General features: G+C 45.0%; 1 protein-coding gene across 2 annotated transcripts; it reads left to right on the top strand.

Annotated features, from left to right (window-relative positions):
- The first annotated feature begins 611 nt into the window (after positions 1 to 611).
- PHF11 (PHD finger protein 11) lies at positions 612 to 24,492 on the top strand. Of its 2 annotated transcripts, XM_068425141.1 has the most exons (12): positions 629 to 698; positions 3,629 to 3,772; positions 4,356 to 4,475; positions 5,379 to 5,514; positions 7,662 to 7,769; positions 8,570 to 8,703; positions 11,807 to 11,853; positions 15,803 to 15,861; positions 17,244 to 17,310; positions 18,975 to 19,097; positions 20,941 to 21,012; positions 23,580 to 24,492. In XM_068425141.1, the coding sequence occupies exons 4-12, from the start codon at positions 5,407 to 5,409 to the stop codon at positions 23,717 to 23,719; spliced, it is 858 nt and encodes a 285-aa protein (XP_068281242.1). In that variant the 5' UTR covers positions 629 to 698; positions 3,629 to 3,772; positions 4,356 to 4,475; positions 5,379 to 5,406; the 3' UTR covers positions 23,720 to 24,492. The 2 variants fall into 2 exon arrangements, with proteins under 2 accessions (XP_068281243.1, XP_068281242.1); XM_068425142.1 differs by lacking the exon at positions 3,629 to 3,772 and having other exon boundaries at positions 612 to 698.
- Positions 24,493 to 25,998: the final 1,506 nt, after the last annotated feature.

Consider the following 25,998-nt stretch of genomic DNA (forward strand, 5'->3'; position numbering starts at 1 on the left):
AGCACACCGCAGCCACCTGCTCCTCCACGGTGGAGAGACCAAACAAAGGGCCTGATGGCTGCGGGAGACACACGGCCTTGTCCTGACCTTTCCTGCCCATCTCTTGAATTAACTGCTTGGTCAGATCTCACCCTGCCAGCTCCACATGGGGCACCGATTATGACCTCCCCATCGTATGAGGCCCCTCACCTGCCATCCCACTGCTCTGCCTGTCCTGGTTAAGGGATGTGCAAAAATGAACGGGGGGCGATGGGAGGATGCGGGATCTCCCCTTTCCCCTGCGGAAATCCTTTGGGAAATGGTTGCCCGACGGCGGCCACCGGGAGTGCCGGGCGCGGCTATCGGACCCGCGGACCCCGACCCCGGCACGCCCAAAGGCGCGGGGGATGGGCCGAGAGCCGCTCCCTCACCACGTGACCGGCGGAGCGGCGCCGCGCCTCCACCCCCTCCCCTCCCCGCCGGAGCCGCAGCCAATCAGCGCCGGGAGGATGCATCACGCGGAACCCCACTCCTTATGCCCCCCGCAGGGACACCGGCGGGCGCTCACTGCGCATGCTCTGTGCCGCGGCTGGGCACGCCCACTTCCGCGCGGGAGAGTTGGGGGGCGGGGACGAGCGAGCGAGCGGGCGGACGCGGAAGTGGCTGTTGGTGCGGGCCGGTCTGAGAGGACGGGGGTGGATGGTTCCCACCGCCCCGGGGTGAGTCTCACTGCGGAACCGGGGAGGGAGGGGGGAACTGGGGACACACGGTGTTTGGCGACCCCCTCAGTGCCTGCCCCTCCCGCGGAGTCTCAGTGAATGGGCCCGGCTGGAGCTCGGGGGAGGGAGGGGCTGTGAGGGCGACCCTGCGTTTCCCTCAGCGGGGGTGACCGTTTTTCTGGAGGCCCCCCCACCACCGGGCCTGACTCGGCCCTGAGCGGCCGGCCTCCCCGGGAGGCTCAGGGCCGAGGCAGGCCCATCCAGGTGACAACTCACCCTGCTAGGCCTCAAAGCACCAGGGCATGAGGGAAGACATCACCTCCCCAGGCCCCATCCCAACCCTGCCTCAGCGCCCAGGTGGGCAAATCGATGGAGAGTCGGTCCATATCCTTCTTCCTCAAGTTCCGCCGCGTGGCATTTAGTGGTTGTAGCAAGGGCAGGAACCATTATTTCTCTTAAAAATGACACCGCTGTGTTTAAAATGCTGGAAGCAGTGTGTTGGTAGAGGGTAAGGTGTTATGATATGAAGCACATCAGGGAGTGCTTGAGGACCTCTAACAACAGAAGTCCAAACGTCTCCCACCTGTGGTACTGCGTCCAGCTCTGAGTCCCCAGCACAGGAAAGATATGGACTTCTTGGAGCGGGTCCAGAGGAGGGACACGAAAATGATCAGAGGGCTGGAGCACCTCTCCTGTGAAAAAAAGGCTGAGAGAGTTGGGGTTGTTAGCCTGGAGAAGAGAAGGCTCTGGGGACACCTTATTGTGGCCTTTCAGTACTTAAAGGGGGCCTATAAGAAAGGCAGAGAGAGACTTTTTACCAGGGTCTGTAGTGAGAGGACAAGGGGCAGTGGTTTTAAACTGAAAGAGGGTAGGTTTAGATAGGACATAAGGAAGAAATTTTTTACAGTGAGGGTGGTGAGACACTGGCACAGGTTGCCCAGAAGAGCTGTGGATGCCCCCTCCCTGGAAGTGTTCAGGTCAGGTTAGACGGGGCTTTGAGCAAACTGATCCAGTGACAGATGTCCCTGCCCATGGCAGAGTGGTTAGACTAGATGATCTTCAAAGGTCTTGCGTATAGGTGAGAGTTTAGATCTGATGAGGAACCCCCCAGTCACCCCCATCACTTGGATCAGATGTGTTACATACACCTTTCTAAAGAAAATATTTTTTTTAGATTTTTAAAAATATTTCCCCTGTAGCAAGTGAAAGGTGATCAGAAGGATTCAATTTCTTTGTCGTTTTTGTTTTGAAAGCTTTGCAAAGGCTGGGTGTGTTTATGCTTATGACTTGGTGAAGAACAGAGATGTGCTGGTGCAGGTCATGCCCAGCTAATAATGACCGGTAGTGTGTCTTTCCTCACAGAGTGCAAATGGAGGACGCAGTGAGTGTAGGGTGATAGGTGCTTGTTTTCCTTCCTTCTCCCTACTTCAACTCCTTCACTGTACTGAAGTGGAGAGCAGAGCAAGAGCTAGGGCAGTGGGTTTAGGTGGCACACTGGAAGTTGGGGGACTTGGGTTCTTCTCCTTACTCCCCTACAGATATGCCAAGTGCCATTCCGTGCCTCAGTTTCCTCGTGTGTAAAATGTGTGTGTTTACGTGGAAGGATGCTTTCAGATTTAGTTCTGGAGAGAAAATACTTAGACAAACTAGTAATGTTTCAGCAAGGTGTACCTGGAAGTAGCACAGTCCCTGGGCACTTGCTAACAATGGTCTCATCCCTTTTTACTTTCTGTTTCATTTCCAGTTTCTTCCGTTTTGTTGCTGTTGCAAAAAAAAAAACACCACAAAACCCAAAGCAACTGCTTGTAGGAAACAGCCCAGATGCCAGAGGAGCAGCCAGAGGCATGTGACTATTTCTTTCCCTCAGCTGCTTCTCTGTCTTCTGTTCTGCAGCTTTGTTTGCTCTGTCATTAGTGGAGGGCAGTGGAAGGGCCTCCAGCTCTTGCAGACGAATTAGTTACCTTAGGTTCCCACAGTCTGCTTCTGTGGCAGTGAAAGTCAAAGCTGGCAGTGACGAGTTGCAGAGGCACTTTGTGATGGCGAGTGATTTGACTATAAAATAGCAGGTGAAAATCTAAAATAAGTGGAAAATGATGCATGTCAGACCAACAATCATAACGTTGATGCCCTCCATACTGTCTGATACCACTTAGTAAAGAGGTCTGGGAGGCTATAATATGTAGTTCTATGGAAGTGTCAGGTCCATGCTCAGAAGCAGTCCAAAATGTCATGGAAATATTAAGAATTATTAAGAAAAAAAAGAAAAATACAGAGTGCCACTGTGACTTTGTATTGTAAACGGTAGCCCACCATTTTGAAGGTTGTTTGCTCCTCTTGGAACATAGCAGGAGTACAGAAAAGATTGAGAAGTGACAGGGATGATCGAAGATGTGGAGCAGCTTCTATACAAGGAACAACCGAATAGTTTCAGATTCACCAACTTGAAAAAGAGGCAGTAGGAGGAAGAATAACAGATCTATGCTGTCACAGGTGTTACTGGAGGAGCTGAATAAGGAACAACCGTTTCTTGCCTCTTCAGACAGATCCTGGGCTGTCAATGGAATCCATGAGCAGCCGGCTTAAGACCTGCTAAAGCAAGGGGTAGTTAGGTGAAATGTAATTAAACTATTGAACTGGAAGCATGCCCTTAGCCTCTTCCATGTCACACCAGCCGGATCCATTGCCCCGTTTCGCTCAATATCCTGTCACTGGCAGTAATCTGTAGTAGAAAGCTAGAGAAGAGCACAGGGCCGAAGCAACGCTCCTGTAGCGGACAGAATACTGAGCTAAACAGGGCAGTGGGTGCAGGCTGGCTGCTCCTGCAGTGAGGAGTGGCCAAGAGCTGTCCTTCCACCGCTCCAGAGTTCCTGCAAAGGCACTGGAGTAACCCAAAGGCTGACCTTGGCTCAGTGTCCTCTGTTCTCCTGCAGCACCAGGATTTGTCCTGAGCCTGTAAGAACACCAGGGACTGTAGACTCCACCCTGAGCCTCTTCCTCACGAAATTCCCAGAGGCCCTGGAGCTGGATCCTCTGACTGGGCCTGAGCAGGGCATATGTATCTGCATCAATTCCAGGTATTAGCTTGCTGCAGAGAACTTTTTCTGAGTTCTAGACCATTCAAACTCTAGCTTGTTCTGTATTTTAATTTCTTTCTGTCTTTGGTTTCTATTCTGTTTCTAATATTTCTATTTCTGTACATTTCTATTTGTTTCTGTCATATTTATTTAATGCTTAAGTTCTGAAACTGATGTGATGGTCACTGTATAGATGGATATTGGAAATCAGTCCCTACCCTACCTTGCTTACAAGAGATAGAAGGATGGGAGGAAAAAACCCCAGATGTGTGTGGAGGCAAAGTGACTTGCTGTGATTAAGTAAATTTTCAGTGGAAGAGCCGGGGGGGCTGGGGAAAATCCCCTTCTTCTCTGGTGTTCTTCCCACTACCCCCTCCATTTTATGGAAGGGAGATGGGAACTAATGGAAACAGAGGTTGGCTGTTGAAAGCCACAGAAAGGTGTGCAAGTTTTGCTGGACTGTGAGATTTCCTGCCTGTTTTGTACTTAGACCTTACTGCCTCTCTCTCACTAGAATAATTTAACTTCAAATCTTCTTATTTCTTGAAAGTAAAACCGGACTTTTCTTACCCTTACCCTACAGGAGTTTGTGCTGTCAGAGGTGACATCTCCAGCAAAGGGCAGTTTGGAGTATCACACTTAGTAGGAGTGGGAAATTGTTGGAAGATTTCTGCGGTGGACTTGCACAGAAACCACAGACAAAGTAAAACTTCTGCTACTAATGTGTGGCATGATGCTCTAAACTGCTGGTGGGGGATGCGGATACAGGCTTATCCAGAAGCATTTAGACTGTTTTGTGAAATAAGTAGCTGGCCTTAAGATTTTTGCAGCTGCTGGGAGGAAAAGAGAGACTGTGTGAAGAAGAACAATTAAGACTTGAGTGGATATGGCCAGAAAAAGAGAACAGATGTCCATGGGGCAAATCCCAGGGTATAGAGAAAATTATGTCACTCATGTTAGCGCTCCACCTCATTGAGAGAGAATGTTCAAATCTCTCATTTCTGACTCTGTCTTCTGCCCCCTTTTACTTGCAAGTCTTTCCATACTTCTTTGCTACATCCTTTTTACAGTAAGGACTTAAGTGTTTCTTCCTTGTTTCTGTGAACTCCTGGAAGGCACTGAAGAAGTTTGAGGACAGCTATTTTTCTCTTCTCAGTTGACTTGCAGACCCACATGTGCCAGAACTACCTTAAGGAAAGCGCTGCTATGAATGATTGACCTCCTCCAAATAAAAGGGTTTCACATCTAGGGCATGACATGCTGACCCACTCTTGGGCCTGTTGTTGGAGCAGATACTGCCAAGCAAGCTTGAAAGCTCTTACATCACCCCCCATGACTTGTTAGTGACTTTCCAAGAGGAAATAAACCAGATTGCCTCCTGCTCTAACTGCTGGAGCTCCTGGGAGCTGGTTTCCATCCCACTGCTGTTCCAAGAGTGGGCTTTGCCTATTCAACTAGTAGTTGTTGCTGGAGGAGCAAAGCACCAAGGTTCAGGGGATGTAGGTGAAGGAGCAGTTAGAGGGCAAGTGCTAGCAAGCTCTGCTTTCCTCTGTGCATCCTGCTTGGCATATGATAGTTGCATCAATTGCTTTGTGTTTTGTCCCAGTTTTCCTGCTCTAGGTGTTTTCTGGATAATGGCGAAGATGGTGAGAAGAACGTGTGCATTTTGTTCAGAAGGGGAGGCTGGTTCTGTAATGTATATTGCCAAAGAGCGAAATGTCGCAGCTCATCAGGATTGTCTGGTGAGTGGCTTTTAGTTGGTCGGTACCTAAGAGGAATGGAGAAGAAGGGCTAAAGGGGAAGTTTCCACTGCTTGTCTTTTTTTGACTCTACAATGGTGTCTGAATTAAAAGGTTGGTTACCCAAACCAGCAAGCTTATATTATACTGAAAAGCTACAAAAAGCAACAGGGCTTGGCCAGAATTTTGGAGAGAGGGAGGACACAGCTGCACAGCTCACCACGTTGATTTGTGATGTTTTCATGCATGTATGTTCCTGATCAATGGTTCTAGACACACACATATTCTAGTAGTAGGAATAGGTCTTCTTGAGACATTAAATTGAATGAGGTTTCTCAGACCACAGAAAGTTGTGTACTTACTTAAACCTTTGCAGGAAAATACTCCAATCATTTGATACATCAAGATAAAAAACTTCCCAGTCTGTGCCTTACATAAAATAAGGAATAAAAATATCAGAAGCTGATTATATAAAAATATCTGTGAAGCTCTAAGCGTGCTGTGATCCTAGAATGTATTTACTCTTCTTGCTGTTAAAATACCTCCCCTTTATTCTGGAATCTTAGCGGAGCTGGTTCTTGGTGTGCAGAACCAATTACAGATGCCATATTCTCCCTTCAGCGGGGGTCGCTTAGTGCAGGAGATGCATCTGCTGCTGGAGCAGCTCTCTGGCTTTCAGTGTTCCAGCCTTCTTATTCTCGCAGGTTTTATGTTTACATCTTTGTTTTTCTACTACTTTTTTTTTTCCTTAGCAGAATGCTTCAGAAACATCTGATACCTATTTTACAGTGTTACTTGGATCTTTCGTTTGAAACAGGTTTTGTTAGGGCTTCAACGTTGAATTTTTTTTTTTTTTTTCCAATAACTTTACTAATTTCTTTGCCTTAGGCTTCTCTGCACTGTTTGGCTTTTTTGCAGTTAGCTATCGCCTTCTGAGCAGGCAGACTGTGCCTGCCAGTTCACATAGGGGTAGCTCACTTTTGTTTGGAATTAGCTATATATAATGATTAGAAAAAAGTTGCTGAGAACTTCCCCTTTCTCACTTATTGTCATGGCTCAGCACTTCTGTGGGAATTAAAGTGGCCCGAATGTGCACGCATGCAGTTTTTGTGGGTTTCTCCCAGGCTTTGTGCAATGTTCCTATGTTTCTCATGCAATCAACTGTTGTCAGCATTGGACTGTATGGAAATTTTATTACAGAGAAATGTTGCATCCAGCTGAACAACTGAGCAGATAACAAGCTCTCATGACACCCCACCTGGAGTACTGTGTTCAGCTCTGGGGCCCCCAACATAAGAAGGACATGGAGCTGTTGGAACGAGTCCAGAGGAGGGCCACAAAGATGATCAGAGGGCTGGAGCACCTCTCCTATGAAGACAGGCTGAGAGAGTTGGGGCTCTTCAGCCTGGAAAAGAGAAGGCTCCGGGGAGACCTTCTAGCAGCCTTCCAGTACCTGAAGGGGGCCTACAGGAAAGCGGGAGAGGGGCTTTTTACAAGGGCAAGTAGTGACAGGATGAGGGGGAATGGTTTTAAACGGAAAGAGGGTAGATTTAGATTAGATATTAGGAAGAAATTCTTTACTGTGAGGGTGGTGAGACACTGGCACAGGCTGCCCAGAGAAGCTGTGGGTGCCCCCTCCCTGGCAGTGTTTAAGGCCAGGTTGGATGAGGCTTTGAGCAACCTGGTCTAGAGGAAGGTGTCCCTGCCTGTGGCAGCGGGGTTGGAACTAGATGATCTTTAAGGTCCCTTCCAACCCAAACCATTCTATGATCTATGATTCTATGTTCAAGGTGTGGAGGTCTGTCAGCCAAAAAGATTCTTCTCCTTACTCGGGGCAGCATGCACTTTCAGACCTTCTTCATTCACACTTCTTGCTAAGTTCACTTTTTCACCTTGTTATCTTTTCTTAGTTCACCTTCAAGACATGTGAAATCTCCTATATAGACAGAGGAACTTCTTTTGACTGGGAAAATGTTTAAGCACAGCTCTTTGTTCAATGTAGGTAAAACCTTTTAAAAACACGAAGAAAAATCAGCCACCTTAGGCAGGGCAAGTGCGAGAAGAAAAGATGTACCGTACCCTTCCTCTCTTTTCTTCACTGGTGACTGAGTCCCTCTATTAATTCTTAATGTCGTTTCTTTTGTCTTTAGTTATTTTCCTCAGGATTTGTGGAATCTGAAGAGTATAACCCAGAAAATCTGGATATAAGGTTTGATGTGGCATCAGTGTTGAAAGAACTCAAGAGAGGAAAGCGGCTGGTAAGGAGTTTCTTTCTGAATCTGCACTTAGTCCTATCTTATAGTGCTGAAGGTTGTCTGGCCTGTTTTATGCTTGAAAAAAAAAAAATGCAGAAAAGTACTTGGTCCTTCTGTTCTGCTAAGATTAGGGAAATTACAGATTTAGAGTTGGAAACATTGATTTGATGTTATATTTGGTGAAATTTAGTTCATTTTGTACTAAAATGTGTTGGTTTTCTGGCCTCTTTTTTTTCCCCCTAAGAGAAGAGTAAGAAACTAAGTCCTTAGTCTAAGTTTCCTGAGAGACTTTGGCTAAGGACTAAGCCAGTGCCTGAAACAAAATTATGCAATCCGTAAGTGTAAAGGGAAACACCTTCTGGTTTTAGCAGAAGGAAGGTAATTTATATGAGGTTTTTCTTATTGGCTTTGTCCTCAGCTGCCCTCCTCCCTTACCTCCTGGGTGGAAGTCTTTTCATTACAAAGTTAGCCTAGAAAACATAAATACAAGCACTAATACCAATAGGTATTGAAATAACTTGGGCAAGATTTAGGGGAGGGGGGAAGTTGCCCAGTGCCCTCACGTGGCTCTTTGTGTCATTTTACAAATTCATCAGTATGAAATAGAGGTAAAATAGCAAAAAAGTAGCTGAAATAATGACTGTGGTAGGAGTTTGCAGGAGTGATCTTGCCTAATATGTTATACAGAGGCAACTTGCAATGGAAGATTTGATTTCCCCACGGAGGATAATATTTGTCTTGTATGGCAAGATTTTCAGTTAGCAGTCTGTAATGCTTACCTGCTAAACCTCGTCCTGTTCTAGGTGTGCAACTTCTGTCGCAAGAAAGGAGCCACTGTGGGATGTGAGGAAAGAGCCTGTCGCAGAAGTTATCACTACTTCTGTGCACTCTGCGATGATGCAGCGATAGAAACGGATGAAGTAAATGGGGTCTACCGGTATTTAACCAAGTATTTTCTAACTAATTGTTGTTAAGGTTTTGGTGGTGGTGTCAGGAAGAGAGACTTAAAAATTCTGTGTTTTTTAAAAGTTTTTTAAAGTTTTTTAAAAAGGAAATATGTTCTCCTCTCTTAAAGTGTTGCTTGATCCTCTGTTCACAAGCAATAGGGGAAATGTCTTCCTTTCACAGGAAAACATCACAGTAGTGGGAAGGAATCTATGCAGTGTTTGAGCCTGCAACACACCTGAAAGATCACTAGGCCAAAACTGAGGAAGTCAGTCCTTACTGGCTATCTAGCTAGTCTTCAAGGACCTAGATTTTTATTAATGTCACTCAAATTCTCAATTTCTGTTGGTTCAGAAGCTTCAGTAAATGTGGTCTGAGCATAGAGCAGGCTATAGCACTTCTGGATCTGTTCACATTAGGCAAATTCTGTTAATTTTCCCTCCACATGCTAGCAGAGAACTTCATATTCCCACCAAAGACCTTCTTATATTTCCAAGTACATTGATAGCGTTAACACAATTAAACAGACTTTTAGTAAATTTTCTGTCCTGGTCATGCTAGTCCTGATGTCTGCTGCCCTTGGGCTGCCTGTGTTGCCGTTAGTAAACGGAACGAGTTGTTTGGAGGATGCAGATGAAGGGGCTGAGAAATTGGGACTTTAGGGACCTTCTGAAGTGCTGAAATTGTAGTAAAGTCTGAGGTGCATAAAACCCCCAATGTTCATTTCTGTGCAAGGCCAGAGAGATCACAGGCCATGTTAGTCTTAGATTAATGTTAGACCATCTAATCAGTACTTGTTTCAGGAAGAGGTTGACTAGTGCAGTCCTTAGTAGCAGTGGAAGATGGGTCCTTTTGCGTCAAAACACTTGCTCTCCTGGCTGCTTCACTAGGGCTCTCGGTCCAAAATAAATACGCCTTTCTGCAAGGCTGTAGGCCCAGCTGTATAGCAAAGATGATATGTTTCGTTTATGCTTCTAAAGTCTTTGGGAGTCTGAAAAGCTTGCGAAAGAGTGTAGCTGGGAAGGTGGGAAGTTTCTATGATCATAGAATAAATGGCTGCCACCATACAGCTTTAGAAAGGATACCTCAGGCTGAAGAAGACTGAACTTCTCGAGATGTTGAAAAATGAACGGGACTGATAACGGTCTAGATACAAACTGGTAAAGAAGTGAATATATAGTTTGATTTGGTGTTTTTCTGGGATGGTGACCTTGGAGGTTTGCAAGAGGGACCCTTAAAAATGCCTTGTATTAAGTCCCTGTATGAGACTAGTTGCTTGTCATATATAGAAATATAGGAAACAAGGTTATAGCAACCTGTATTGAAGAGATGAAAAAGGACTTGATTAGAGGAAGATGGTGAAGCACGTTTCAGGGATTTGAACCCAAAGACTTTTGCACCGTATCAGTGGCATAAATAAAGCCCAAAATTTGTAGCTAGCCTGAGATTATTGGAGAGAAGACGAACAAGACTTGAAAAACAGTGGATATGCTGAAAAGCATATCAAAAGAGAGAATTCCTTTGAGAGAGAGAGAGCTGGTGTTTTTAAATTCTGAGTTGCCATTGTGATGATGAGCAGTGATTATCAAAACAAATAGAGCGGAACAAAAAAAGAGAAGGCATACACTGCCATGGAAGTGGCTAGTAAGAGCAGAGGCGGGGAACTAAGTGTAATTTGTACTGTCGTCTTGCAAAAATTATAGTAGAGAAGTGCTTCCAAATAAAGTGGACTGAGTAGTAAAAGGTATTGTCTGTTCTTTATAAGATGTTCTTGTACTTAGGAAGGTTGTTTTTAACTAGGAAAGAATAAAATTAAAGGGAGGGGAGGAAAAAACCAACCTCCAGCGGGCAATATTAGAAATTCAGGGATGTAAATAAGGTGCCTCCAGTACTTAGCTTTCTGACTGAATTGTTAGGCATGCATAAATCTGGTGTTTTGTGCATCAACATGAATTTCATGCAAAAAAGCTGGCTCGTCAAGGAAGCAGGCTGCGTTTCTAAGGTCAGTACTTCTGTTTTGTTAAAATAAAAGAATGACAATAATTAAAAAAAGTCCTAGTAAATGCAGTTCCCTTTAAAAATTGCTTCCAAACTCTTGAGCATTAGTCTTGGCAAATAGAATTGTAATGAAGAGATCGGCTAAACCACACTCTTGACAAGGCAGTTTTGCTTAAAAAGTGATTTGGGATCCTTCTGTAAGAACGGCGTATTATAGAAGCTGGTTCACGTTCTCTATATGTTATTGTATCCAGAAGATAAGGAGTATTTCCAGCTGTATTCGTTGCATTTTGCCTCTTCCAAGGAATTCACATTGCTCTCCTAGAACCAGAGAAAATACTCCTATCTCACATATTACAAAAGTCTTCAGGGAACGAATGGATTGAGCAGCTTTAAGCTACTGGGTCTCAAACAGGGTACCCTGCTTCCTCAGGATTTGGGGACCACCTAACCAGCACTGAGCAGTGGAAAGGGAGGGGCGCAGAGATCTCCAAGCAAGTAACTGGTTCTGTGCGTGGCAGTGCAGTGCCACGTGGCTACGCCAGCCCATCATGCAGGGCTTATAAGTTCAAGCTGGCTGGTAAGCAGATACGTCTAAAGAGGTTCTAGACCTGGCCTAGTGGTCTAGAGTGGTACAGGGCAAGGGGGCAGAACTGCAGTAGCTACGATCAAGCAATATTGGTACTGTGGTATTTCATCTTGACAGCATTAATCTCATTTTAATAAGGCGTTTCAATGAGAGCACCTCTGCCCCAGTGATCGCCATACCAGATGAAATATGTCTGACTCAGGATTTGAACAGTGAGCAAGTCCAAACAGAGGCAGGGTAATGGAAGTGATAATTCAAAGCTTCAGTGTTCAGAGTCCACTGGGGCTCTAAAAGTACAAATACAAGCTTGTGCATGTATGTGACTTTACAGCAGGTGCTTTCCTATGTGGGTAATGCTGAACAAAAATCCTAATAATTTTTTAAGCGTCTTTCAGTTTACATTCAATAAAAAGAGGGGAAAATATCTGTTGAAATCAGTCAGCATAACTCTGTTTACGTATTTATTAATACTTTTTCTCTTTTTCTTAAAATTGAACTTAAATTTTAGAGTGTTCTGCCCAAAACATGACCCAGGCAATAGGACCAATCACTATGGTGAGTTTCTTTAATGGCTTCATTGATTTCATTTGTTTTAAAAGTTTGCATCCTACAGTCAGTAATTCATTTGAAGAAAATAAATGTTACTCCACCTTATAATTGAGCAATGGATTTCTAATCTTGCAGCAGTGGTTTGGTTGAGATCCATGCGTATGCACAAAAATCGAGAAGGTTTTTTGAAGTAGAAAATGTTTATATTTGATCTGTCCCAAATCTCCCTCAAAACTGACTTAAAACACTGTGGACCTGATCCGTCATGGAATTATTCTGATGCTGTGTGGGCACGTAGGCCCAAGCAGCTTGTAAAATCCATGTGAGAGAAGAGAGCCACGCTAATGAGTGATGCACAAGCTTGCACTTTATTGGCAAAGAGAGGGCTGTTATGGGAATAGTCACCTTGGGATTTTTATTTGTAGTTACGTTACAACGTTTACATTTGCATCTTCTGTATTCACTGCAGTGTTTTTTTAAAATAGGGCCTTTCATTCTGAAGGATCCCAAAGAGCTTTTTAAGTGTAACAAAAGGGTTATACAACCCCTGTTAAAGCATTGCGTCCTTTGCAGTCCTGGTCCTTGCTGATTCAGAGGTGGTCAGGAATCTCACGGAATTAATCAAAGCTGTGACTTTGTTAACCTAATGCATACAATCCTGCTCAAAACAGAGTGGGTCCTAGACTGGCCTTTACTTTGAAGTTAAGCTCAGTCGAACAGTGAGCACTAATGCGAAGAGTGGTGTGCTCCCACTCAAGTCTAGCGAACTTTAGCTAATCTTGACAAAGTCTGGCTCTGCCCTGATGCCACTTAAGGGGCGGGTTAGATGATTATCATTTAAACTTTTAGTCATAGGGTCTGGGGCTTCTTAGCCAGACATACAGTCTGTTTAACACCTGATATTGCTGTGGTTCTCTAACCAAATACAGCTTCTTATTTCACTTCGTAGTTTCGCTTTTTACTTATCTCTAGTTTTGAGGCCTGACATTCTCTCCTTTTTTAAAATAAATTTGATTCCTGTGGTCTAGTGGTTGTCAGTCTGTTGGGTCTGTCCAGAGTCCCAGGTGGTCTCCTGCCCAAGTACTAGACAGGGCCAGGATTGCTTCCTTTCCAGTATGAGGTGAGATTAAGGCATTAAGCCCAGCCCTGTAGACCACCTCCTTCATAAGGCCTAAATCTTAGGAGGTTGAAGGTCTTAGTGTCTTCAAGTGCTGCATGTACAATGTATGGCCTGTTCCCTGAGAAGAGTAGCAGCGTAGGGGAAAGGGACCTGGGGGTCCTAGTGGACAGCAGGATGACCATGAGCCAGCAGTGTGCCCTTGTGGCCAAGAAGGCCAATGGCATCCTGGGGTGTATTAGAAGGGGTGTGGTTAGCAGGTCAAGAGAGGTTCTCCTCCTCCTCTACTCTGCCCTGGTGAGGCCACATCTGGAATATTGTGTCCAGTTCTGGGCCCCTCAGTTCAAGAAGGACAGGGAACTGCTAGAGAGAGTCCAGCGCAGAGCCACAAAGATGATTAAGGAGGTGGAACATCTCCCTTATGAGGAGAGGCTGAGGGAGCTGGGTCTCTTTAGCTTAGAGAAGAGGAGACTGAGGGGTGACCTCATTAATGTTTATAAATATGTAAAGGGCAAGTGTCGTGAGGATGGAGCCAGGCTCTTCTCAGTGACATCCCTTGACAGGACAAGGGGCAATGGGTGCAAGCTGGAACACAGGAGGTTCCACTTAAATATGAGGAAAAACTTCTTTACGGTGAGGGTAACTGAACACTGGAACAGGCTGCCCAGAGAGGTTGTGGAGTCTCCTTCTCTGGAGACATTCAAAACCCGCCTGGACGCGTTCGTGTGTGATATGGTCTAGGTAATCCTGCTCCGGCAGGGGGATTGGACTAGATGATCTTTCGAGGTCCCTTCCAATCCCTAACATTCTGTGATTCTGTGTGTGTGTGATTCTGTGTGAAGAGAGTTTTCTCCTAGAGGAGATCTTCCAGAAGCACTTCATTTGGATTCTGCCAGCAGTGTCTGTCCTGCCTCCTGAATGAGCTTCTCCCACCTCTGTCAGAGAGTAGCTGTACCCCAGGAGGTGGGGAGCAGCCGTGAGAGTTGGGTAAATGACACTTGATTCCCCAAGCCCAATGTCTCCTGCCTCTGAGCAGCTCTCAGATGGATGCGTAGCGCTCAGAATAGCCAGGGTTATCTATTGGTGAGTTGGCTGAAGGAGCAGGTACTCTGTCCGGCCTGCTCCTGGACCATCTGGGCAGGCAGGGGACACCCGTGCTGAGTGTGTTTGCAGGTCTGCACAGAATGTGGAGAGTGAGATAGGCTGGGATGGAAGCACTGTGGCTCCATGGTAGCGTTTTGACTTTCAAGATCCAACTCAGGTGAAGTAGCTCAGCCGTTCCTCTGGGGCAGGCTGAGCCAGCACTGGGCTGCATGGGAGCAGGAGCTGGTACAAAAGGGCTGCCTCTCCACGCTTATTTTCCCCAGTAGCTTGGAGAAAATGGGGTCAAGGAACATCCCCTTGTTCTTGGTCCAGACAACATTCCTGTGCTGAAGTGTCAGGGCTCTGCTGTGTGATTGGAAGGGGACAGAGTACCTTAGGAGTGAAGAGGTTCCCATGCAGCTCTGTACAGCAGGGATGGGAGGGCACTTTGGGCTTGGAAACAGGCTCCAGCCTCAGCTTAACTGGAAATTTTGGATGTACCCAGAGTAAATGCTGACAAACGTAGAAGAGCAGAGAACACTGTGGGGAGCAGAAAGAGTTGGGCTGCTTTTCGGACTGTGTTCTTGTTTTATAAGGCATCCCTAAAGCAAACATCAGGAAGAGCTGAGAAAATCCTACCACAGATCAAAGATGTCCTGCTAGACAGCAAGCAACACACTGTGCCTACACCAGCGTCTCCTAGACTGCTCCGACTTAGGCTACCCAGCTTTATTTTGGATGAAGTGAGAGGCTATGAGTTCCTTTCAGGCCATGAAAAATGCAAGTGTACAGCACCATACTCAAAGAAGAGTACCCCAAACCCAAACTTGTTTCAACAGCCTTTCTGTACCAACAGTAACTCCTCATTCCTCTTAACAGGATGATTTCTAATAGGAAAAACCTGACTAAGTGCTCCCCAAAGGATGTAGAGTTACACGGGAAGGGAGCATATAACCCCACTGCATTTAAAACCCTCAGGTTTTGGTGGGTGGTTGAAGTCTTTCCTAGCTTTCTCTGCTCCTGCCATGTCTTCCTTGCCAGTTACCCTTCTCTGCTTGTGATGCTGTAGCTGTTTCTAGCAGCTGTTGGTTACGATGTTGGAGAGAGGCTGGTGTGTGCTGATAGGAAGGACAGAGCAAAAGCAGATGACTTTGCAGAGATCTCATACCACATCACTAAAACCACTTTGTAGTGTAATTAATATTAAACTTACAAGTCAGATTGCTTCTGGAGGCTTTCTAGGAGGTCATTATGTCAATGAAAAACCTAATGCTGTTTGTATGTCTTTGGGACGCGTAAAATAATTCTTTTTATAGTCTTAGTTCTGAGGGTGTGTTAACATAAGCAAGGATCGACTGAAAAAAAACCAGTCATCTCTCATAAATTTGTGTGAATTTTTTACCACGTAGAGGTAGTGCTGCTGCTGGGGAGAATGAGTTCACTCTGCCACAATCAAAAATCTTATATTAAAAACTGGGCTTTGCTTTATACTGAGTTTAAAAGGCAAAGTGATACCCTAATGCTACAGTGATGTGCATTTCTTCCTGATGGTTCAGGCTTGTAATTTTTCTTACATGGAAATAATGTGAATTCCACTGAAATGTCAGGTATTTGGGGAAACTGAAACAAACTCTTGCCTTGCCATCCAAAGCACCTCGCTTTTATTGCTTTTTGGGAAAAGAGAGAATTTGAATGATGTGAAATCGTCAGTCTGGGGTTGACACATTTGTTACTTTGTTGTTTCTTGATTCCTAGATGCAGCTAATAAGAGGAGAAGACATGCACTGAAATCTTCCACCATCACGGAACAAATGGTAATTCTGACTTTAAGTAGTTCTAAAAGAGGAACCCACATCTGCTACAGCAAAGGACTTCTTTAGTGAAGTATTTTGATAGTGTATTCCGAAAGAGACTTCCTCACACAAGCAGTAACTTTTTCTTTACGGCTGCCTTGTTTTGATCTTGTCCTTCTGTCAAAACAAAACTGTTTGCATTTGGAGCTGCTTCAGGCAGAGCCAATGCTGCCCTCGGGTAACGTGGCACAAACGCAACAGGAACCTCCAAACCGGGCTGACTTGGTGGCTGTGATCTTGGCATGACCGGAGGGAGCTTCCCTTTTGAGGGCTACTTTTCTTTCCAAGTAGTACAGCCCTCAGATTTGCTTAGGGCTTGTCACAGTTTCCATGAAAAACTGCTTTTGATGAGTCCCTTGGCCTTTTAAACTAGCACTTACTCGTTTGTGAGCCTGTGCTCGTGGTAAATGTGGCAGATTTTCATTGCACACCAGGCAGTTCTCAGCTCTGCCGGTGAAGGTGGCCTTCCCAAGGGTTTGGGAGCTCCCATTGACTCTTGCGGGGTGGGGATTTCTCCTTTCTAGAAGAATTAGCATTCAGCTTCCCTCAGGAAAAACTTCTGCCTTTCCCAGGTTGTGAGATTAAAGGGAGGTCATATGAGGGGACATGGGCGATCTTTGCAGCTTTTCTGTAGTACTCTCATAAGGGTAGGTTATTTGTCTCCAATAATTTCTCGGCTCTAAATCCACCTACCTTCATGGTATTATAACTGAGATTCATTTGACCTGTGACCCACAGTAATGTGCTGTTTCTGCTGCTCTCCAGTGCCAGCGATCTCGGAAATCAATACAAGCACTGCAAAAAAGAAGCTGAGGGGCTCCAGGATTTATCACTGTGGACTAAATTGTTTACCATTGTGTAAGCAATGCGTTTGCACACTGGTGGAGTTTTGTGGCAGAGCTTAGGAATTATTTGTAGTACTGTGGTGTGGCGTGAAACAGCAGAGAACAACTGTGTCCTGCCCAAAGGACAAGAAGAATATTCCCCCTCTCCTCTCAAGTCCTTTCTAGTATTACCTCTGGTCTAGGAAACTAAATGTCATTTGCACTGGGAATTAGCAATAGGCATTTGTTAACATCTGTGCGATTGTGCAAATGCAATAATTAAGGAGGGTGGTGCCCCAGGTGTTGGACTTCTCTTAAGAGTTTTGCTTTGAAGCCATTTTTGCTTACCTTTTTAAAAACTGAATGTCTGGAGGGGAATATTGTTAGCTGTGCAGAGAAGCTGGCTGTTCACAGAAATCTGGGTTACTTTTTATCTTTCTGCTAGTATAGAGGTAAGACAGTGAAAACAGAGCAGTAAATGTCCGTATGATGTAAAAATACGTTTTGATTTTCTTACAGAGCACAGAAGAGACAGCAGAAGAAAACAGTTTACGAATACTAAAAAGGAAAAACAACAGGCATAAAGGTGTGACTCCCTTTATAGAACAACTAGGAGACACTGTGATCTGTTAGGTTGAGGTTCAGAGCTTGGAGATGTTTGCTAGCAGCGGTGCTACAAATTATTTTTCTCCTGAGACAAGTCACTCCCCAAGCTCTGGTGAGGGAGTGGAAGTCTGATTTGCAGAATGACTGTGCAGGTTTTAATAACTGTGCAGCGAACAACTCTCTGTGCTTTGGCTGGGACTTGCTGTGTGACGTGAGCCAGTGAGTTCACCTGAGATTTTTATAATGCCCCTGCTTTGGTTGGCTGCTGTGACCAGCAAACAGCGGTGCCTCTGCCTGACCCCCCCCTCCTCCATAATTTACAGTTAAATTTAAAAGGGAATCAGTCCTCCTTCACCTCGATCTCCTTGCGCTGAGCCCCTGTTGAAGGAGAGGGGCACAGTTCTGCCAGGTGACACTCTGGAATGGGTGAGCAGAGGAGGTGCTGTGAGGAGGGAGGTGGTGAGCAGGAACCCAGCAGTGAGAGGGGAGTTCAGCACACCTTGAACAGGAGCTCTAGCTCACAGGGTAGGAATGGGGCGCACTAAATGCTGTTGCGGTTACTGCTGCCACCACATGCTTATCTTACCTTTTGAACCTTAGGTGTGCATAGGGTGCTTAACACAAATATAGTATTTTACTGCATAAATATGGTATTACAACAGTGAAATCAACCACTGGACCCATCCTTCAGTTCTGCAGTTTCACGTTACCCCAAAAGTCCTGCTGCAATTGCTTGTTGGGATTATGCTGTCACTTGGAAGCTGGGAAGGTGTTAGTGGTGATTATTCCCCTTCCCATGGCTGTGCTTAGTACAGGGCCATGGTATTGTAACAGTGGGTGGCTGCCTAATGTTTTTTTCTGAATTTTTACTACCACTATAAAGAACAGGGAACCTATAAAGAATCCTGGAATATTTGCAGGGCATCTAGTGTAAGTGAAAGGACATTTCTTTTCTCACAAATGTCTCCAGTAAAAAGTAACATTGTTTTTAACGGAGACTGGCAGACTGCAGTGGGCTCCCTGATCGCTGTTTCCTTTTGAACAGTGCATTGAATTCATCTTACTGAAACCTGTCACTGACCTGCTGCTCTGAGATGAAGAAAAAACAGGTAGTTATTTCCCTAGCAATCCAAATCTGACACAGTAGGCGCATAAAATGGGCTGTAATAAACGAGTTTAATGCCTGGATCACTTGGAGTAAAAGTAGCCTTAATTTTCTTACCAAATCCAATACAGCTTCACTACTTGCACTGTTCTGTCCTTCAGCCCGTACAGTCCACGGTGTGGTCCTGAGGATTAGAAGGAAAAAAAAAGCAAGACAAATCACTTGCTTTCCTATACTAGGGGGTATCAGGAGGCTTTAGGAATGGTGCATTCAGAGTTGTGGAGGTATTTGCTTTTGATGGATGAAGCCAAATCTAGAGCTTAGGTAATTTTACACCCAGCGCAATGCTTACATTTGCCTGACCATGTTTTTGTTCCCACTGAAAAGGGCTGAATGGGTAGCTGGAGCAGCCAGACATTTTCATAACTATTTGTTACTGGAAGGGGGACATTAGCCAAAGTTTTAGTTTCTGAAGCGAGCCCGTAAAGCCCACTTTACAGATCACTTCTGTGTAAGAGTGTGGTTTTGTGTTTTAACAGTTCGAATAGACTTTCTTAGGAAATGCAAGCAAGCTGGGCTTCTGGATGACATCTTTGAAGAAATGCTGGACACACTTCACCTGGCGCAGGAAAAACTGATGGATGACAACACTTCAGAAACAGGTATGGAGACCCACGGGGGACTCTGCTTTCAGAGCAGAAATGCTGATGTGAATGCCAGGCACTCAGCCCTGGGTCGCCTTCCTGAGGATACTTCTTTAGTGCTAAATAACTCGGTCCTGCCTAATTTCTGCAGCTGCACAGCAGGTGGAGAGTGAGTATTTTTTGGTATACCCGTCAGTAGAGGGGAAGAGCTGCCAACTCAGCGTAGTTAGGCCTTCTAACTTTGAATTTTTGAAGCCACCTTTTACCTGTTGGCGTAAGCATAGTTAGGTTCAGCCTGACCTCTTCCCCGAGGCGCTGAAGAAGAGAGGGGTCCTCAACAGAACCGGAAGGTTTTATTTGGATCATAAGTCTGTGTTGCTTTTAGAGCTTCACAGAGGGGACCAGCTATTTGTTAATATCAGCATGCTCTTTTGAGGGAAAAATCCCTGAGTATGTATATTTTAAGTCTTTGGATGATTAGTTAGAACTTTATTGTCAACTGTTAGTGTGTATTTGGGGGTTTCATCAGTTTAAGTATCAGCTTGTATGAAGCACTTTGTTCTTGGAGGATTCCACTCTAATGTTGCTTTGTCCACAACACAGTTAAAAATGAAAATTTCAAACCTTCCTCTGCTATTGGCCTCCCAGCTTTACAAAGTTATAACTAATACCTTTGGATAAAGCATACTAATTTATGCAAAGTAACTGAAGCACATTCATGGAAAGTGAAATGTCCCACCTGGCTAAATCTTCCTTACGAGCAGCTTGTGTGTAATGTGACAGCAGCTGCTGGAAACAGTAATGAAGTCCAGGACACATTAAGGTTTCAAAGATCTTTACCATTAAGCAGACCTCTTAATGGTCATGCAGACTCTGTAGGCATTTTGTATTTTGTTTCACTGGAAGCCTCAGTTATGAAACTGAGGCATAATTCTGTGCTGGTTTTTAACATCGAGCAGTGATAGCACTGTCCCACATGTCACGTGATCTGTCAAGAGGAATTGGTATGGTCAGCCCTGCCATTACACGTACAGTCCTTACACGATGGAATGAAATATGACTTAACATAAGAAGGACACAGACCTGTTGGAGTAAGTCCAGAGGAGGGCCATGAAGATGATCAGAGGGCTGGAGCACCTCTCCTATGAAGACAGGCTGAGAGGGTTGGGGCTGTTTAGCCTGGAGAAGAGAAGGCTCTGGGGAGACCTTCTAGCAGCCTTCTAGTACCTGAAGGGGGCCTACAGGAAAGCGGGAGAGGGGCTTTTTACAAGGGCATGTAGTGATAGGACGAGGGGGAATGGTTTTAAACTGAAAGAGGGTAGATTGAGATGAGATATTAGGAAGAAATTCTTGACTGTGAGGGTGGTGAGACACTGGCACAGGATGCCCAGAGAAGTTGTGGCTGCCCCCTCCCTGGCAGTGTTCAAGGCCAGGCTGGATGGGCCTTTGAGCAACCTGGTCTAGTGGAAGGTGTCCCTGCCCATGGCAGGGAGGTTGGAACTACATGATCTTTAAGGTCCCTTCCAACCCAAACCATTCTATGATTCTGTGATTGCTTATTTTTAAATGGGCTGTTCACATGGTGCGGACACAAAGGGAATTACAGGTAGGTCCCCTTTCCTGTTTTCTGTATGAAAGTAAAAAAAAAAAAAAAAAAAAAAAAGTAGAATTGGCAAGTCGATCCTTCTTTCTCAATATAGGTTATATGAGAAGAAAGACATCTTAAAACTTCAAGCAATCAGTATGACATAAAATAAATAATTACTGTTTTGTGCTACTTCTAATGTAGGGCTCTGCATGAACACGAGGGTTCTGTGAACCTTTACTCAGTGATATTAAATTAAATTATCTCTTTCCCCAGAGTATGAAGAGACGGTGATGTCACTCTTTGACTGTGGACTGTTTGAAAATATACTGACAAATATTCATTCGGGTATGTGAAAAAAGCTGTCGGAGCAGTAGCGGGTGGTACGGGTTTTGGCATTGAGGTTATTCTTCTGAGCATTTTGATAAAATGACTGTTTAAAATGAAAATTCCAAGGAACCTTTTTTTCAACATTATATAAATAATTGAATAAAAGCCATTGCTACCTGACTCTTCAGAAATACAGTATGTCAGATCTGGCTGGCTGACTTGAAGGGGGAGGCAAGTGACAGTTCCACGGCTTTAAAAGACCAAAGAGTCTCTGCCCCAGAGGAACTTCCCTTTCCTGTAGAGTGCACTCGTGTCCTACTTCTGCAGATTATCTCCCATCCTTCTCCGCGGCCTCCCTTCAGCAGCTTGTCTGCGTTACAGCTCTGCTTCTTTCTGATCAATGCTGCTCAGACTGGCTGTTGTGTTTCAGTTAAGAGCATTAAATGCTCTGAGCAGAACTGACCTGGACCTGATGACAATTGTAACGTGCTTTGAAAAACAAGCTGAGAATGCTCAGAGTCAAATGAAAACAAGGGCAGGAGCGGTTGCTTGGGGCCACAGGTGTGGAAGGAAACCCTGGGGCTTGGACTCCAGTCTCAGCTATTGTAAGCAACAAGGTTAAAACTGTTTTTCAGATAGACAAGTCTCTTGCTTCCATTTCCCTCTCTAACAGCCTTTTTCTAACTTCTGCTTCAGTTTATCCCTGTGAAAAGGGAAATGGGTTTTAATTAGCTAACACTGAGGTTCAGTGCGTGAAGGCAATGTTTGCTCATGTTTGCTGTTTCCCCTTCACTCGACTGAAAAAAGCCAGGCTCCTCTATTCAGTCTCCTGTTCTGGCATTTAAATTCCTCTTTCGGAAGTGGGAGTGGCTGGGGTTGCAGAGTTATCCAGCACAAGGTTCCACCAGTGCCTCATCTGAGGGTTTTAAAACACTTCTGCTCAAAACTCCTCATGTGACACAACCTTGGATCACACTTGTTTCTTTCACAGCTGCATCAATTATTTCATCCTCTTCTTAGCTTACAGGAGAAATTCTTGATATTGGCACCTACATACACACAACGACGTGATTCTCATGAAAAAGTTGTCCCCTCTCCAGTTCCTCACTACTTGAGCAGCTCAGTCCTTCCTGTACCACACAATCTTCTCTGATACCATCAGCCTACTTTTAATTTCCAGGTCAATAATGAAAACAAGACATCAAGGTTTATTTCAAAACTGATCCAAGAGGAGCTCTTAAAATGAACCAGTGAGAAAGGAATGAAAACCATGTTAGTTCCAAGGCAAACTGTAGGGAGGGAAGGAAATCACCAGCTTTTTTCTTTTCTTTTTTTTTTTTTTTGGTGTCCTAATCTGTCTTCCAAGCTTTAGCTAGCAAGTCTCTGTGATGACATGCAAAGCCTAGGACTAAATAAAGTAGGACTAGTGTAAGTACTGTGTCTTCTTTGACCTGTCTCCTGGAACTGATCATTTTGGGTCATCTGATACTCTTTATCTCCAATCCATTTTTTCATTTTACCTTTTTTTTTTTACTTCTGTTCTAAAGCCTTATGTGTCAGCACAGCAAGGTTACTCTGAACTGTAATTGTTGATACTGCTTTTTTAAATCCCATTTATATATAGGGATAAATGGTTCTTTTGCAGCATGCAGCTTTACTGCACACTTGACTGCATTTAAAACTTTTCATATGGGACCTGCTATCGCCTCATCAGTAATTTCAAATGTCTAGGTTGGAGCTTCTTGTTCTCTCCTCCAAGGAGCAGTGACTCCCTTTAGTTTTGCTTTCTGTTCTGGTGTGTGTCCTGCTTGGGGCGATACCTCCATCAGCTTTAATCTCCTCTTTTTGCTGTCAGCAGTCGATCCGGTAGCTCTTGAGCTCCTCGATAGCATTTGTTTTCAGGGGATTTGTAGCAGTGAATTCTTGGTTAATGCCATCAGCGTACTGGCAATAGCGATTTTGCCAGAAGCAGGAACGTTAAATGCTCTCAAGTTGTGTTTTTGAGAATCTAGCTGCACAATGCAGTTGTCCAAACCATCTCTTTTTAGGTTTAATTTTGTTGTTGTTGTTGGCTAAAATCCATTAGGCTTGTAAATTTGCTTTAAGTGTGTAATTCAGAGATGTTATCTTTAAAGATTTAAAATGCACCTTTATTGGAGGAGTCCCTGTACAAAGGGATTCTGAAAATGGAACTGTTAAAGCTCATATGCCAGGTAACTTTGGGTTAGTAACTAAACGAGTAATTTTTACATTGCTGTGATGGTTTAAATTAAACCTACAATGTAGCTAGTTTTGAGGTGATGGTATACGGATGGCAAAGTGTGTAAAACTACTGCTGTAATATTTTCTTTTGACGCTTTGACACTCCAGCTGGTCCCTCTCATACAATACAGTCCACCTCCTCAGGGAGAGACCAGGCGTGCAGGGTGCAGGGCTAACGACTGCTTCACAAAAGGCAGAGGTTTTATTGTGGGTTAAATGAAGCGTTGGTAGCCTCTGCAGTGTTAATGCATATATAACATGTATTTTACATTAATAATTTTACATATTAATAAAAGCTTTTATCCCTTTCTTTTTCCTAATAGGAACAGAAGAAAAAATCCAGGAACTTCTGGAAAGCAGGAAAAGACTGGATAACAAGATCGAGCTCCTGCAGGACTTGAAAGACGTCGTCCTTCCTCCCCCAGAGAACACCGCTAGTACATCCAGTACGGTGTCCGAATAACCCCTCTGTCTGTCTGTGATGGTGTCAATATTTAGGATTTTTCCAGTGATAGAAACCATAGAACACGTCTGATCAGTGTCTAAGTAATTCCCTCCCCCACCAAGATAGGGACACAAAAACTGGATGTCTGTCTTACTCATTTTTATACCTCACTGCTGCAATAATTTTAATTTGTCCCTTTCTTTAAATTTTACCATGGATCGATGAGTGTTATACACCAAATTTAGCTTTTTTAAAGCTCAACAAACCCCCCCCTCAATGAAGACTTTTTTGCTCAAAGACAAGGGATCACTTGTTAAAGTCACTGTAACTGTGGGAGCCCTCTTCGACTCTGCACTCGCTGCTTCCCTCTCTGCATCTAGACAGTGACGTTTTAAGGATCACATTGCTGCTTTGGCTTTCCAAAGAAGATGATTGATAGATAAATTAGCAGAACTTGCACTCAAAGAAGCCTTCTGAATTACAAACAGGAGTTCGGGGGTTTTTTTTTAATGAAATGATTCTTGATTGACTGCTTAAAGTATAACTAGTTCTGCTGTAATGGCAGTGGTGAAACAGTGTTTGCAGGCAGACCAGAAATGGTTGGGCATCATACTCTAAACAACACGTACAATGTAAAATGGATCAAACGACAGACTGTATCTTCCTTTCTCCATTAAGAAAGGATACGACTTCCATGTGTTTTATCTTAAAAAAAATTGTTTGAATACAAAAAAGCATTGTTTGGCTACAAAAGGGTAAGTTAATGAAATAAAATGTTTGTTTTTAAGAAAGCTGTGTCTTTAGTCATGCTCACTAGCCCCAGTGTCACATGGGCGATGGCTGAGGAGGGGATATGCTGTCACACTGTGGTGTAACTATGCCTTGCCCCCCAGCAGCAGGCAGAGCAGAACCAGTGTGAGCCAATGCCCTAATGATCATGTCAGACACCACCCATCACGGCAGGCTCTCACACTGTCCTGTTACAACAGCTGTATGTGCTCCATGACTAGTAGCTTGAGCTTGTTCTGTATGAAGGTGGGGATCAGTGAGCACAGAGTAACAACTTTCACCACATAAGCTCTGTGGGGGGTTGACCCCGGCTGGACACCAGGTGCTCACCAAAGCTGCTCTATCCCTCCCCTCCTCAGCTGGACGGGGAGAGAAAATATAATGAAAGGCTGGTGGGGCAAGATAAGGACAGGGAGAGATCACTCAGCAATCACTGTCACAGGCAAAACAGACTCAACTCAGGGAAATTAATTTATTACCAGTCAAAGCAGAGTAGGATAATAAGAAATAAAACCAAATCTTAAAAACACCTTTCCCTCTCCCTTCTTCTTGGGCTTAATTTCACTGTTGAATTCTCTACCTCCCCTGAGCAGCACAGGGTGATGGGAATGAGGGTTGCAGTCAGTTCATCACACGTTGTCTCTGCCGCTCCTTCCTCCCCAGGAGGAGGACTCCTCACACTCTTCCCCTGCTCCAGCATGGGGTTCCTCCCACAGGAGACAGTTCTCCACAAACTTCTCCAACATGAGTCCTTCCCACAGGCTGCAGTTCTTCATGCACTGCTCCAGTGTGGGTCCCTTCCATGGGGTGCAGTCCTTCAGGAACAGATTGCTCCAGTGTGGGTCCTTCACTGGGTCTCAAGTCCTGTCAGCAAACCTGCTCCAGCGTGGGCTCCTCTCTCCACGGGGGTCACAGGCCCTGACAGGAGCCTGTTCCAGCATGGGCTTCCCACGGGGTCACAGCCTCCTTCAGGCATCCACCTGCTCCAGTGTGGGGTCCTCCATGGGCTGCAGGTGGATATCTGCTCCACTGTTAACCTTCATGGGCTGCAGAGGGACAGCCTGCCTCACCATGGTCTTCCCACAGGCAGCAGGGGAATCTCTGCGCTGGCACCTGGAGCACCTCCTCCCCCTCCTTCTCCACTGACCTTGGTGCCTGCAGAGTTGTTTCTCTCACATATTCTCACTCCTCTCTCCAGCTGCAGGTGTGCAGCAGGGTTTTTTTTTTTTTTTCTTTCCCCCCCACCCCTGCTCCTTAACTCTGTTATCCCAGAGGCGCTACCACCATTGCTGATGGGCTTGGCCTTGGCCAGCAGCAGGTCTGTGTTGGAGCCGGCTGGCATTGGCTTTATCGGACATAGGGGAAGCTCTCACAGAAGCCACCCTGCAGCCCCCCCCGCCTTACTATCAAAATCTTGCCCTGCAAACCCAATACAAGCTCCTGGGGCAGAACTATTAGCTGTGCCCAACAGAACAAAACACTGGTGTTTTTACTTGCTCATACAATTC

The sequence above is a fragment of the Nyctibius grandis genome, chromosome 2 (assembly GCF_013368605.1).
Source record: "Nyctibius grandis isolate bNycGra1 chromosome 2, bNycGra1.pri, whole genome shotgun sequence".
NCBI classification, from domain to species: Eukaryota; Metazoa; Chordata; class Aves; order Nyctibiiformes; family Nyctibiidae; genus Nyctibius; species Nyctibius grandis.

Coding starts and splice junctions, on each gene's coding strand:
- PHF11 (XM_068425142.1), top strand. CDS start 5,407: ATGGCGAAGATGGTGAGAAGAACGTGTGCATTTTGTTCAGAAGGGGAG. Junction 8,704..11,806: donor GAAGTAAATGGGGTCTACCG/GTATTTAACCAA, acceptor CTTAAATTTTAG/AGTGTTCTGCCCAAAACATG. Junction 11,854..15,802: donor CAATAGGACCAATCACTATG/GTGAGTTTCTTT, acceptor CTTGATTCCTAG/ATGCAGCTAATAAGAGGAGA.